Consider the following 13,741-nt stretch of genomic DNA (forward strand, 5'->3'; position numbering starts at 1 on the left):
CTAGTCATATTAGCAACCCATGCTAGTTCCTGCATCTTTAGATCTCCCCTCTTTCTACATTTCTAACGGATATTTTCATCTCTGTCACATGAAACTGTTTGCATTTGCGGTGTGATTTTGACAACTATTCTCCTGCTAATTGTTGCTGCGCTAATAATTTGGTGCATTGCTGCGCTAATAATCTGAATAAATAATAGTTTATTAAAATGTTACGGTAAATGTTCAGATCTGTTGCATTGACCTCATTGCTTTAAAAATAAATTGTCACTTAGGCCTACTGGTTGTATGAATTTGGGATCTATCATCCCACAACTGTCCCAGAGTCTGTTTGGTATAGTCTATTTCTTTCTCCCACAGAACGACTAGGTGAACAGTAGAATATCTTAACTTTTATGGGGAAGATTGACATACGCTAGTGATTTTGCTGTTCGTTACGCGTCTTGTTGGCTGAGGAAAAGTAATTGTGGCAGGTAATCTAACATCTCCAAAGTGCGCATCGGTTTTGGGTAAGGATGCATGTCGTTGCATCCTCAAGTTGCGTGTTCTTTTAAAACTGCAATATGTCACTTTTTGGGAGACCCGACCAAATTCACATAGAAATGTTAGAGATCTGTCATTGTCATTGAAAGCAAGTCTAAGAAGTGGTAGAACTGTTTTTATGTGCGGTATTTCTATGCTTCCCATTATGATATTTCACTGTGGTTTAGCTGGTACAATGATTCTCTACACTTTACTTGCTTTGTTATATAAACTGAATTTTAGCAACCAGGAAATGGCGGAGCGATTTCTGCATAGTGCAGATAATAAGCATCTAAATGTGTTTTCTCTCATTCTGAGCACCGTGGGTGTACGCCTTAATCAGGTTACGCACCCAATGCATATGGGTCCGGTAAATTTCTCAAATGTCCGTTAAATTAAAATGCTTCCTTCAAATGTCTGGTGTCACATTTTCCTAATGGAAACCCTGCCCCCTACCTACCTCTCTCTCTTATGTATCGCTCTATAGAGCCAACAGGCCCTGGAGCTGGAGGCGCTGCGTCTGAGCCTGACCAACCACCAAACGACCCAGCTAGAGCTCTCCCAGGCCAACCTGCAGCGGGAGCGGGAGGCCTCTCTAAGCGAGCTCCAGGCTTCCCTCAGGGAGAAGTGGGCCCAGGAGAGGGCCGTGCTGCAGGCCAGACAGCAGTTTGAGGTGGAGAGGCTGAGAGCTGAGTGTGAGGAGAGGATCCAGCGAGAGCAGCAGGAGTATCAGAGGAACATGGGTGAGGATGATGGTAGTAGAGTAGGGCCTTCTCACTCAGATGCTCCAATGCATAGCTCTGTTTAACAAATGGACCTTCATCTGACCTGATTGAGTAAATTGCCATTGGTGACAATGTTTGTCGTGTGTGTGTAGATGCTCTGAGGCAGGAGTGTGAGAGTCGTGTCTCCCAGGAGAGAGCGTCCATGGAGGAGCGGCAGGCTGCAGAAATAGTGGCCTTGAGGTCCCGTTGGCAGCAGGAGTCAGAGAAGGCCCAGTCAGAGCTCCAGACACAGCTGTCAGGGGCTCGGGCATCACTCTCTACCGAGGCAGCCTTCACCCAGACTGGGGCAGATCTGTCCGAGGCCCGGGCTAGCCTGGAAGAGCTCCAGAGGCTGGAGGGGGAGCTGAGCCAGGCCTGGACCGAGAGGGACGCTGCTGCCCGTGAGTCAACTAATAAGTGTTATTGATGTTGTCCGTATGTTGTAAGGACGTTATAAACACGTGGTAAGGATGTTATGAATGTGTTATTGCTACTCTCCAGGTGCAGTAGAGGATCTGGTGTCCAGACATCAAGTGGTGCTGCAGGAGAGAGAAGAGCAAACACTGCAGCTACAGCAGGAGGTGAACACACACACACTTCTGTTTCTGAGATTTGCTTTATGCTTTGGATGGTGCCTTTCCTAAACTCTCTCTCCTTTCTCTAGGTGTGTTGTCTGCATGGAGAGCAGGTAACTCTGAGACAGACTTGTGACCAGGAGGTCTCTCAGCTCTGGGCTCAGCTAGGCAACATGAGGACCAGCCGCCAGGAACTGGGAGGTGAGCACACACACACACACACACACACACTGGACCTATGCTAGAACATCATTCGTCAAGTAGTACAAATTGGTTTGATTGGTCAACCAACAGAATTTCAGGTACCTTTTTCCATCTCTCTCTTTTTCCCTCGCCTTGCTTTCCAGAGTTGAAGGAGCAGCTGCTAGCTCGTTCGTCGCGGGTGGATGACATCGAGCGTCTGAAGGCGGAGTTTAACGAGCAGAGGCGGGAGATCAATGAGCAGAATGAGGTTGAGCTGGAGAACCTGAGGAGGTACACACACACACAGACATGCGCACACACACACACACACCTATGCAGCTGAATGTGCTCTCCTACACACACCTATACAGGTAGGTACATGCACAAGGTATACAAGTGAACACACACCAATGTAAACCCATGCAAGTGAACACACACTTACACCCCATTAATGTGTACCCGGTCAGGTACTTTGAGCAGCGTCTGCGAGTAGCAGAGGAGAGCTACCGGGAGGAGATAGCCCTGCTGCAGCTGAGACTGGTGGAGGGAGCCCTGGAGGACTCTGTACTCAAGACCCAGGATGCTAGGTATGCTAATGCTAGAGGCCTTGCTCGGCTAATCTGCCCACCAGCCGCCAATTACACACAATCTATAAGCCTGGGCCAGTGGTGGGCCATCTTACTGACCGGTGTCGTGTGTGTGTGTGTGTAGTTTCCTGTCTGAAGGGAGAGGGGAGGAGGAGAGGACCGATATTCTGGCTGAGATCACACTGAAACTGGAGAAACACCAGGAGGCATTTGACCAGCTGCGTATCCAGTTGGAGGAGAGACACACTCAGGAACTGTCTAACCTACAGTCCTCTATGGCCCTGTCCTACAGAGAGGAGCTGCTACAGGTACACACACCAGGGTTTTACCGTTAACCTGTAATAGCTGGCTTTTGCCGCCCCCCAAAATACTGAAAAGCTGATATATAAAATTGTCCCCGGCCAATTGTCTGGGAGAAATAAATAAATCCCATAGGCCAAAATGCCGGTATTCATTGATTGAAACATCTGTCGATGTAGCGCCAGAGCTGCTGCTACAGATCATCAAACAGCTCGTTTGTTGCTGCTGGAGTGAAACGTGCTTTTATAAACCCAATCATTGCGCAACATTTCTTAATGCAGTTTTGATGGCCACGATTTAAAAATAGCTTGTTATTTCTCATCTGGTAATTGAAGCACGCTTCCCATTCACGGCAACTAGGCAGGCTTCATTGCGTCACACACCACTTTACAATGAACTTGGGGCAGTATGCATTTTGAAAACATACTGTTTGAAACTACATATTATGAGGCATGTCTTACCTTGCTTCAAAGTAGCATAGCCAAAAGCCAACCAAATGTGCAGGCAATTATTTTATAAAGACTTCCATATGCCATTTAAACCAGTAGCCTATTTTATCGTATGTTCTATTGGTTTTCAGATCAACTTTCATTGTCCAGTAGCCAAAGGCACAATCCTAGTCATATTACCAACCCATGCTAGTTGTTGCATCTTTAGATCTCCCCTGTTTCTACATTTCTAACGGATATTTTCATCTCTTGAAATCGCTGGCATGTGAGGTGCCCTTTTGACAAATGTTTTCCGCTAACTGCATTATGGAATGAATATTCGCACGTAGCCTACTGCCTCATGCGCATTGCTGCTCTTAGAATGTAAAGAAATAATTGTTGATCAACATTTTTAGCTAAACGTTCTGATCTGTGGCATTAGCCTTATTTCTTTTTAACGTTTTTTGGGGGGATGTATCCTAGGCCCACTAGTTGTATGAATTTGGGCTCTATCATCCCACAACTGTCCCAGAGTCTGTTTGGAGTTGGCTATTTCTTTCTCGCACAGAACAACAAACTTTTCTTCTATGTGAAATAGTAGATTGACGTAGCCTAGTGATTTTGCTGTTCGTTACTCCTCTTGTTGGCTGAGGAAAAATACATGTGGAGAGTGATTCTAACATCTTCAAAGTGTCCATCGGAATTCGTTAAGGACACAAGCCATTGCATCCTCGAGTCTAAATGGGATTTCTGGAATTCAGAGCACTGTGGGTGGACGCCCTAATCAGATTACACACCCAATGCATATTGGTCCGGCAAATGCAATAAATGTCTGGTAAATTAAAATGCTGCCGGTCAAATGTCCGGCGCCACATTTTCCTAGCGGAAACCACACACGCACACACACACAAACAGGAGCAGTCTCACCTATGATCCAGCATGATCAGGCCTAGTCTTTCCTTCACTCTTTCGTTTTCTCTCTAGGTGCGTTCGGACCTGACTGATCGTTACTATGGCGACCTGCAGGAGCTGAAGACTCGCCACGCCCTCGAGATGGAACAACTCCGCGCTAAACTGTCAGACAGCCATGTCAGAGGTATACGGACTCTATTTCTCTCACACACGCACACACACACAAGCAATTGGAATATTCTTCAACATATAAAAATATTTTCTCTTTCCCTCAATTTATCCTTTTCATCTAATCTCTTCCACACAGAGCTGACGAGGGTGCGTCTGGAGGCTGCCAGACAGGTGGAGGTAAGAATGATGATAGTGAATGAATTAGATTCTGTAAATCGAAGTGAGTCGAAGTTCTGTTAAGTTTCCAGTGGGAGTAGGTTTGCTAATGTGATGTGAACAGGTGGAGGTGGAGCATAGGATGTGGTGTCACTCTGAGGAGCTGCAGACCAGAACGACCATGATCCAGAACTTGGAGACACGACTGGCTGCCCTGGCAGACACACACAACCTGGAGCTACACTCACACACTATGAAGGTACACACACACACACATGGAGAAACACACACTCACAGCAAGTACATACATACATTATTGTGTGAGTATGTGTGACAACGTAATGAGTGTTGCCACATGTTGACCCGGAATGACTGTATGTTGACCCTGATGTTTTTAGCTGAAGCAGAGCTTTGCTGAGGAGCTGGGTGTGAAACTAGCAGAGGAACATAAGGAGGAGAGGGAGCGAGTGATGGAGGAGATGACCCTGAGGAGAGAGGCGGAGGTGCAGAGGCTCAGACAGGCACTCCAAGAGGAGGAGGAGGCACGGGTCTCTGCCCTGAGAGAGGAGCTGGAGAGAGGGATGGCGGAGGAAAGGAGCGCTCTGGAGAAAGGGATTGAGGAGGCGAGAGCGGCGCTCAGGAGTCTACAAGCCTCACTGGACAACGACCTGAGTAAGTGCATGAAAATGTTTCATGTAGTTCAACCTCCCTTATTTTACTGTCACTTCTGCATGGTCTTTGCCCTTTGTCTCACATGTCTCTCCCCCAGACCCCCAGGCGGTGGCAGTGAGACAGAGACTAGAGGCCCAGTACGAAGCTGAGCTGACCAGGGCCAAGTCCACCATGGCTGCTGAGGTCAAGGAGTTGACTGCTCTGCTTCAGGAGCAGGGAGACCAGAGGCTATGCCAAGCCCAGGACAGGTGAGACGTGGCTGGGGTGAAACACCCAGAGAGACTAGGGAGTCTGGAGGTTAATACAGTGCGTTTCATGTAATACCAGAGATTCTCACTAGCTAGTGAACGTTTGCCCCATAGTAAACAAATGCATTCACAGAGCAAGTTAACTCTCTGTATCTGTCCTTTCATCTTGAAATGAATCTGGCTGACCTGTTCTGCATGTGTGTAGGTTCCAGGAGGAGAGGGGGGAGTTGGAGCAGCGTCTGGCCCAGCAGGGTGAGGTTTCTCTGGGGGAGCTGAGGGAGGAATACATGGCCGCCATGGAACTCCTGAAAACCACGCTACTGACCAACCACACGAAGGACATGGACACACTACGAACCTATCACAAAGCAGAACTGGACACCTTGTTGGCCAATCACAAGGCTGAGCTCAAAGCAATGGCAACGGAGATCGCAACAAAACACGAGGAGCTTGTTGTCTTGGAAACCAGCCTAGAATCAAAACGCAAGTCAGAGCTCGATCGCCTGGAGGCAGTCCTAAAGGAAACCAATCAGGTTCAGCTAGAGGCACAGGAGGCGGAGTTAGAACACCGGCATCAGGAAGAGAGGGAGGAGCTGGAGAAGAGGATGCTGGGTAATATGGACACACTGGAGACCACGTACCTGAGGGAGATTCAGGTGAGAACATACACACACACACTGTTTTAAATCTTGTATATCTATATTCTACATTTCACATCTATTTTATCTTAATGTTCTCATATCTCAGACTCTGCGCGATCAGAAGTCTGCGCTTGAGGCGGAGCGTGAAAGGTCAAGGCTTAACCAGGAAGTGGAGAGGGATGGGTTGGCGCAGCAATCCATCAGGGAGGAGCTGAGGAAGGAGCTGGCTCAGCTTCACATGGAGAAGTTTAGCGCCATGGCAACAGAGCTCAGCCACACCCACCAGGTGAGATAACAAAGTGGTCATTTGAAGTCAAGGAAAGATGCAAATTTGCCGCAGTAAAAAAAAAAATTCTGTCTTGTATATTCATTAGACAATTTTGATGTTCTCTTTCTTGCTCGATCTCTCTCTCAGAATGAGTTGACAATCCAGAAAGAGGCCTTAGAAGCTAAGTTGTCTGTCCAGAGAGAGGCCTTAGAAGCTCAGTTGTCTGTCCAGAGAGAGGCCTTAGAAGCTGAACACCACACGGCTCTGGAGGCTCTCAGGAAAAAGGTACTCATCCCTCCATCTCTTGGCTGGTCTATCCATTAATCTGAGCGTCCATCCATTCAGGTGTGTTTGATCTGGTTGTGTCTGTCTCCAGGTCTTGGAGTTGGCGCAACAGCACTGCACTGCCTTAGAGGAGCTCACGCGCACCTACACCTCAGAGACACAGCAACTCAACACACAGCACCAGCAGCAGATTCAGGTCTGACTCACTTACACACCATCCCAGAACATCCCATTCCCCTTCTCAGTAGTCTTAATGCTGACTGTGTCTCTAATGGCATATGAAAGCGAAGGGATTACTCTCTCATTGTGCTTTCACACACTGTATTAGACGAGGGGTCATTGTGTGTGTGTGTGTGTAGGAGCTAAAGAGTGCGTCTGTGAGAGAGCTACAGGCGTGTCGCCGGGAGCTGGAGGAGGTGTCGTCACGGCAACGGCTGCACTTCCTGGAAGAGGTTGAGCTTCTGAAGGCCCAAGCAGAGGAGAGACTTGCGCAGAAGACCAGCCAACTGAAGGTGAGAGGAGGAGAGAGAGGGAGGGATGGGAGGGTAAGGAACTTGCTGTCTGATAGGCTAGAGGGAAATATTAATCGTATTGCTTGAAGCCACCAAATCATTTTATAACTATACAAATACCTAGGGCAGAGGGGGACTAAGAGGAAGAGAGAGGGTGGGGGAAACAGTGTGAGGTCTTCATCAGCCTTAAACATTGTAATGAACTATACAGGAACATATGTAACAGTGGTGGGTGTCTTTTAGGATACATTTGGGTTGAATGCATTCAGTTGTGCATCTGACTAGTTATCCCCTTTCCTGGTCTTGATGTTACAGTAGTCTGCCATAGTGCTCTTTGTGTCGATCACTGAGAGAAACTGAATTTGGACAGATTACATTATATAATGGGGCTGGATTTTGGAGGTCTGTCTCTCTCTTTTTGTGTGTGTGTGTACACCCCAGCAAGACTAGGGTTAGCCATGCCTGGCCAGTGTCCCATGAGATTTACACAACCATCATAATCCTTTCTTTATATAGGACGGTGTGTGTTTTTCGTATCAGTATTTCTGTGGATGTGTGTTACTGCCACGTGAACAGTGGCTAAATGGGATGGATTTGAGCCTTTGATCCTCTGATGCAGAAGGTTTTATTTTGTACACTTAAAAAAAAAAATGCATTTGGGTTGAGCGAGAGCTAGCAGTCTGTTAGTCAGTCAGTCTGAATCAGCTTGTGAGTTTTTGGTTGTAGGGAGAGCTGTTAGAGCTGTTACCCAATGACCTTGGCGTGAGTTTTAGAACAAGTTCTAGAACAGAAGTGTTGTCTGTCTGGCGGTCTGGCCAGCATTACCAGCATCTCTTTCCTCTGAAGGCGGAGTTTGAGGAGCAGAAGGAGGCGGAGCTAGCAGAACAGAGGCAGAGCTTCAGGTCTGAGCACGAGCAGAAGGAACAAAGCTACACCGATAAGATGAGCCAGCTCACTGCACAACTGCTACAGCTGGACACTGTGGTGTCACAGGTAACCCACACCACACACACCAGAGTAATTGAGCGTGCCCAACATGACTGGAGCGCCGAGCGAGATTCCCAAAGGCTGGAGCCCAATTTCACTCCAGTAGCACTTACTTCAGGAGCTCAGGGCATGCCCAGCCCAGCATGCATTTGGAGTGTGTGCAGCTATAGCCCCTTGCTTTAGCTACTGTCTGTTTGCTGAATATTTTCATAAAGAAGGTACAAAATCAAGGTGACTTCCAAAGTTGAGGAGCAGTAGAGATGAGTGTGGTGATGTAACGTTAGTGTCCACAACTAAAGTCATTGTAGAATCTGAGAAAGCATGATGGTATACTTACCACATGCTAAAATAATAAAATAGGTGGGTAGATATGGAAATGTCATTGTAGCAAGGTATTTATAAACAAAAAATCGGATCTCTTAAACGTTCCATTTATCATACAATCGACCGTAATTGATTTTGGCCCAATATGCCTGGCATATTCCCACGTTCATGGAGCTTTGTTTTGATTGGGTTATTTTGCCTAAAAACCTTCATGCCTACCTATATAAAAGTAAAAACAAGTCTGCATTCCCAGAGGATATTCACTGCTGCTGGCCTGCTCTCCAGACACCATCGTATGAGCCTGAAGCCACAGACTGGCCAAACTCGGATTTCTAAAAATGAAGGCACTAATAAGTCATTTTTATTTCATTTGTGTTTAATTCTATGTAAGTCACAGCCTATATGCACAATTTCTAGACCATAATGATTTAATACGCTTTATGTCCCTACCAGCCTATTGTGTCGCACTAGCAATGTATTTCTTTGTAGGCTATAGCCTTGAAATAATTGAAATAATATAGCCTAAATCATTCATTTCCGTTCCTTCTTAGGGTCCATGTCTGGCTCCTGACCTATTTACAGTGTTTATATGCTGTTTAATATGACATCTATTTGAAATGATGAGCACTTCTTACATTCACCTTTTCATGTTTATTATAATACTTTTCATTCAAATCATATGGTTTGGTTTCAATAATTCAAAACCAAATGGTAGGTCCATGTAGTCACAAAAATAGATGGGTGTTTAAATAGTGATTTTAATGACGGGAGCAAAAGCCGTTTTTTTCCCTGTGAGCACAGAGCGGTTTTTTAGTGGTAGGAAAGGACATGGTGCGCCAGAGTGTTTATTTAGCGGTAGGAAAGGACATGGTGCGCCAGAGCGGTTTTTAGCGGTAGGAAAGGACATGGTGCGCCAGCATGAGCGACTAGCGGGATTTCCAACCACTCAACCTCCACTCACATACTCTGACACACACACCACACACTGTTAGTAGGAAATGAATTCAGTGGGCAAGACCAGACAAGCCCAACTATCCACAGAGCGAAAAAGGGGGGCACAAAGGGAGAAAGAGTGGAGACAAAGCAGGAAAATGAGAGAGTATTGGAGAGGAGATAGTGATATATATATAAGAGTAGAGGAGAAAGAGAGGGATGAGGATGATTGTGGTGGGAGACTTGCAGGAGGAGAATAAAAAGAGGAGGATGTTTTTCATCACTCTTAACATCTAGTAACACACACACACCGCCCAGTGGCTCTCCTAAAGCGATTATCTTCTTCATTAATCTCAATACTAATCCCGTGTGCGTTCTGTCCGGTATGCACACACTCTGCTGGCTGGATGTAAATCTCTCATCTCTCATCATGCATAATGGCATTTCAGTTACATGCACATTTGTCCATTTGTTTATTCAAAAATGATTTTCATTCATCTATTCATCCATCCATTCCTCCCAGTATGTTCATCATGGCAGAGTTCCCATGCTAACCATGACCGACAGTTCTGCTTTCTATCCAACATTATTCACAGAGATAATCCGTTCTATGCTAATGATATTTTAGACCCCCCTACCCCCAGGGGTGTGGGTGTGTTTGTTTCCATAGTGTTTGTTTCCATGGATCAGGTAGTGTGGGGTTTTTGTGCAACAATAACCCCCCCCCCCCCCCCCCCCCCCTTCCTTAATCTTAAGGGATATAGGTGGGGGGAACTGTTGCTAAGGCAACTAGTGTTGGTTGTTAGACAGAGGGAGGGAAGGAGGGAGAAAGAGAGGGAAGAAATTGTAAGAGAACGAGTGAGACTGCGGAAGACATGGAGAGAGGAGCCAAGTAAAAGCTTTGGGAAGGAGAGGTAAAGGGAGGGAGGGAGTTCAGATTTCGACTCACTCCCACTCAAAGTTGGTGTTGAGGCAGAGACCTGCTGCCTGCCCGGCATGCAGGATTACACCATCTTTTGTGTTTGTGTAGCTCTATGTTTTTGTGTGAGTGCTTCCTGGAGGCTAAACAGGCAAATCTCAAACTAATGGTGACTGAAAATGGAGACTGTCCATTTCTCTTTCTCTGATTGGGCATTACAAGACACATGGTTCTGCTTTTGGTCCTGTTATGTAAAGGGAGTGTGATGTTGAATGCAACTGTGGTATCTATGACTGGGAGGACAATTCTTTGATCACATCTAGTGATGACTGGTTTCCTGTCTCTGGTTTCTCTTCTCTCTGGCTCTCAGCTGCACACTGAGGTGTGTGTCTGTCTTTGTCTGTGTCTGTCTGTTTTTGTATCAGTACTGCTGTGCTACGACATTCTCTCTCGCTCTCTCCCTCTAGCTGCGAGCGGAGGTGGGTAGTCTACAGGGGGAGTTGGAGGGGAAGAGGTCAGAGATGGAGACCCTGGATACACTCCTCCAACGGCGAGAACGAGAGAGTCAGGAGGGAGGCAACCTCCTCAACATGCTTACTGAGGACCTACACACTGCCAAGGAGGAGAGGTGAGGCTGCCTGGATGAATGTAGGCCTGACAATGATCAGCTAGTGTGTAGGCTTCATAAAAAAAGCCTTCAAGTTTTTTTTTTTTTTTTTTATGGAGTGATTTTGTTGGTTTTGTCTCACTTTGACCTCTGACCCCTAGGCAGTCTCTCCTGTCAGCTAATGAGAGGCTGAGGAAGGTTCTGGTTGAGGTGGTTTTGAGCACCATGGCAATGGAGGAGCTAATTGGCCACCGGGTCAACGCCTGTGTCGGGGTCAAAGGTCATGATCAGGGTGAGAGTCCAGGAGAGGGAACAACCAATCAGGAGACAGGTGGGTGGAATCTAACAACTGGACCTGTGTCTTTGATACATTTATGATAGGAAGTGAACAAGTACACACTTGGGAAGAAAGGACCGATAACTGTGTGTGTAATACCTGACCGGTCTCCTCTCTCTCCACTAGGTGTCTCTGTATTAGACATGTCGACCGGTGATCTGGATCTCTCTCAACGTGTGTGTGAGAGCCTCCTACTGGCAGAGTCCCAAACAAACTCGGGAGGAGAGGAAGCAGCCCTGGGAGAGGAGGCAGCCCTGGGAGCCTGCAGCCAACTACGCCACTCTGTGGACACACTCCTGGAGCTCCTCACACGCGCTAACACACAGGTAACACACACACACACTAGCTTGTCGGCATGCAGAGTCATTGCTTAATTCACAGTGAACGCTTGAGAGGTTAGTGGGGGGTCAACACAACATTCTATGCATTGCATTTGCATGAAGCTCAGCCACTGATCTTTGTGTTCATCTGTCTCTCTGTCGGTCTCTCTCTCGCTCTCTCCTTTTTGGCCTCTCTAGTTGGAGGAGTCTTGTTCTGTCCATCTGTCTCTGGAGGAGAGATTTTCCCAGGGCCGTTCAGACTCCTCCCAGATGCTGCTCCAACACCAGCTCGTATTGGATCAGCTGGACCAGGAAGCGGGGCTAAAGAGCAAGCTCCAGCTGGAGCTCCACAAGGCCGAGGGTCAGTAGAGAGACTGTGTGCGTCTCCATGTGTTTTTAGAGTCTTTGTTTGTAAAAACAGTGTGATATTGTGTGTGCATTCATGCATATGTGTGTGTATACTGTTTTTGTGTGTGTAGGTCTGTTGGAGGGCTATGTATCTGAGAAGGCAACCCTGGAAGAATCTCTACAACAAAAGGAGGCTCAGGAAGAACGGCTTGTTGAGGAGCTAGAGGGCCTCCGGGCGCAGCTGCACCAGAAGGAAGGCCTCACCTCGGAGCTAGAGAACCTCAGGGTGCAGTTGCAGGAGCTCAGCGAGGAGCACAGTCTCCTCCAGCGCCAGAAGATACATCTCACCGCCGGACTGGGAGAGAGAGAAAAGGGTGAGGGAGGGGATAGATGAGAGAAATTGTGGTTTAAGCTTAACTGGGATTGATTATGTTGCGTATGTTTTGTGTACACGTTAAGTCCTATTCTTAGTTGTCTGCTCTCCCTGTAGGGTCCTGTCAGAGTATAGAGGGGGACACAGGTTTGTCGCTCAGTCCTGTTTGTGTGTTTTAAAAACTGCCCCGTCTCATTTCTTAGACAGAGGCCAGTTGGGGATTAGTGTGTGAGTTGATTTTTGCAGTATGGTTTTTAGTGTGGTTGTATTTGTTTGCTATGACTTGTGGTCAAGTTAAAAAAAAAAAAATCTGACCAATTCTATACTTCCCCTTATCTATAGGAAGTGCATGTTTGGAAGGATTGTGTGTGTCATTGTGTATTTTGTGAACATTGTGTGTGCATGTCTGTTCCTAACCACCTGTGTTGTGTGTGTGTGTGTGTGTGAAGGCCTCCTGGTTGAGGCAGATCGTCTGGGCCAGGAGAGGCTGTGTGTGCAGCGGCAGGCGGAGAAAGACCGCAGCTCACTGTCGCTGCGCCTCAGGGCTCTGGAGACCGAGCTAGAGGAACAGGAGAACCAGGGCCTCACGGCGGAGCAGCAGCACAGGGCTCAATCAGAGGACCTCCAGCAGCGCGTCCAGGCCCTCGAGAAACAGCTCAAACACGACAGGCAGTTTATAGACGTAAGTGTCACGCTGTGGGAAAATGTATGGATGTGTAAAACACACACACACTCAAGTTTATCTCTGTGTGTCTCCAGGAGCAGGCAGTGGAGCGGGAGCATGAGAGGGATGATTTCCAACAGGAGATCAGAAATCTGGAGGCTCAGCTCAGACAGCCAGCCAGACACCCTGCTGGGACCAGCAAGGGCCAGCGGGTAAGACACACACACACACACACACACGCATCCTTACCTTAGTGTATTGGCATGTGTTAAGTCTTTGTTTAGTCAAGACAATATCTGATGTTGAGTCATTATAGATATTGAATGGACCTGTTGCTGACTGTTTGTGTTTTGTGTTTTATTTCATGGAATGCTCTAGATTGAGGACTTGGTTCTGCAGGTGTGGAAACTCACCAGTGACTCCTATAGCTACACCTCGACTCTTCTGCATGCCCCCACCGTGTGTGTGTGTGTGTGTGTGTGTTGTGATAACACCTGCGTGAATAACTGATACATAATCATTGAAGATAAATCTGCCGTTAGAGCGCCGCCGCGTCTCTCTCCTTTTCATCTCTCCATCCCCCTTTTCTCCATCTCGCTCTATCATCCTCCTTTCCCTTCCATCCCTCTGTGCTGTGTGTTGCTGTTCTGTCTCATGGCTTCAGTTGTTGTAGTGGCTGCAGACCCGGAATGGCTTTAGTAAACCCGT

The 13,741-nt window shown here is 47.2% G+C and overlaps 1 protein-coding gene across 1 annotated transcript in view; it reads left to right on the top strand.

Annotated features, from left to right (window-relative positions):
• Window positions 1–13,741, top strand: part of LOC120033237 (pericentrin-like) — a 32,089-nt gene that overhangs the window by 9,006 nt on the left and 9,342 nt on the right. Inside the window, exons 12-37 of the mRNA XM_038979517.1 lie at window positions 1,007–1,262; window positions 1,397–1,684; window positions 1,785–1,864; window positions 1,948–2,059; window positions 2,206–2,332; window positions 2,509–2,628; window positions 2,771–2,936; window positions 4,341–4,452; window positions 4,576–4,616; window positions 4,720–4,854; window positions 4,994–5,267; window positions 5,365–5,515; window positions 5,721–6,171; window positions 6,263–6,442; window positions 6,572–6,709; window positions 6,801–6,905; window positions 7,069–7,221; window positions 8,068–8,214; window positions 10,852–11,012; window positions 11,153–11,322; window positions 11,455–11,654; window positions 11,847–12,009; window positions 12,128–12,370; window positions 12,819–13,051; window positions 13,129–13,245; window positions 13,412–13,432. Of these exons, the coding sequence (XP_038835445.1) occupies window positions 1,007–1,262; window positions 1,397–1,684; window positions 1,785–1,864; window positions 1,948–2,059; window positions 2,206–2,332; window positions 2,509–2,628; window positions 2,771–2,936; window positions 4,341–4,452; window positions 4,576–4,616; window positions 4,720–4,854; window positions 4,994–5,267; window positions 5,365–5,515; window positions 5,721–6,171; window positions 6,263–6,442; window positions 6,572–6,709; window positions 6,801–6,905; window positions 7,069–7,221; window positions 8,068–8,214; window positions 10,852–11,012; window positions 11,153–11,322; window positions 11,455–11,654; window positions 11,847–12,009; window positions 12,128–12,370; window positions 12,819–13,051; window positions 13,129–13,245; window positions 13,412–13,432 (4,344 nt within the window). The remainder of the gene's footprint in view (window positions 1–1,006; window positions 1,263–1,396; window positions 1,685–1,784; window positions 1,865–1,947; window positions 2,060–2,205; window positions 2,333–2,508; window positions 2,629–2,770; window positions 2,937–4,340; window positions 4,453–4,575; window positions 4,617–4,719; window positions 4,855–4,993; window positions 5,268–5,364; window positions 5,516–5,720; window positions 6,172–6,262; window positions 6,443–6,571; window positions 6,710–6,800; window positions 6,906–7,068; window positions 7,222–8,067; window positions 8,215–10,851; window positions 11,013–11,152; window positions 11,323–11,454; window positions 11,655–11,846; window positions 12,010–12,127; window positions 12,371–12,818; window positions 13,052–13,128; window positions 13,246–13,411; window positions 13,433–13,741) is intronic.

Source organism: Salvelinus namaycush, chromosome 40, assembly GCF_016432855.1.
Source record: "Salvelinus namaycush isolate Seneca chromosome 40, SaNama_1.0, whole genome shotgun sequence".
In the NCBI taxonomy this organism is placed as follows: domain Eukaryota; kingdom Metazoa; phylum Chordata; class Actinopteri; order Salmoniformes; family Salmonidae; genus Salvelinus; species Salvelinus namaycush.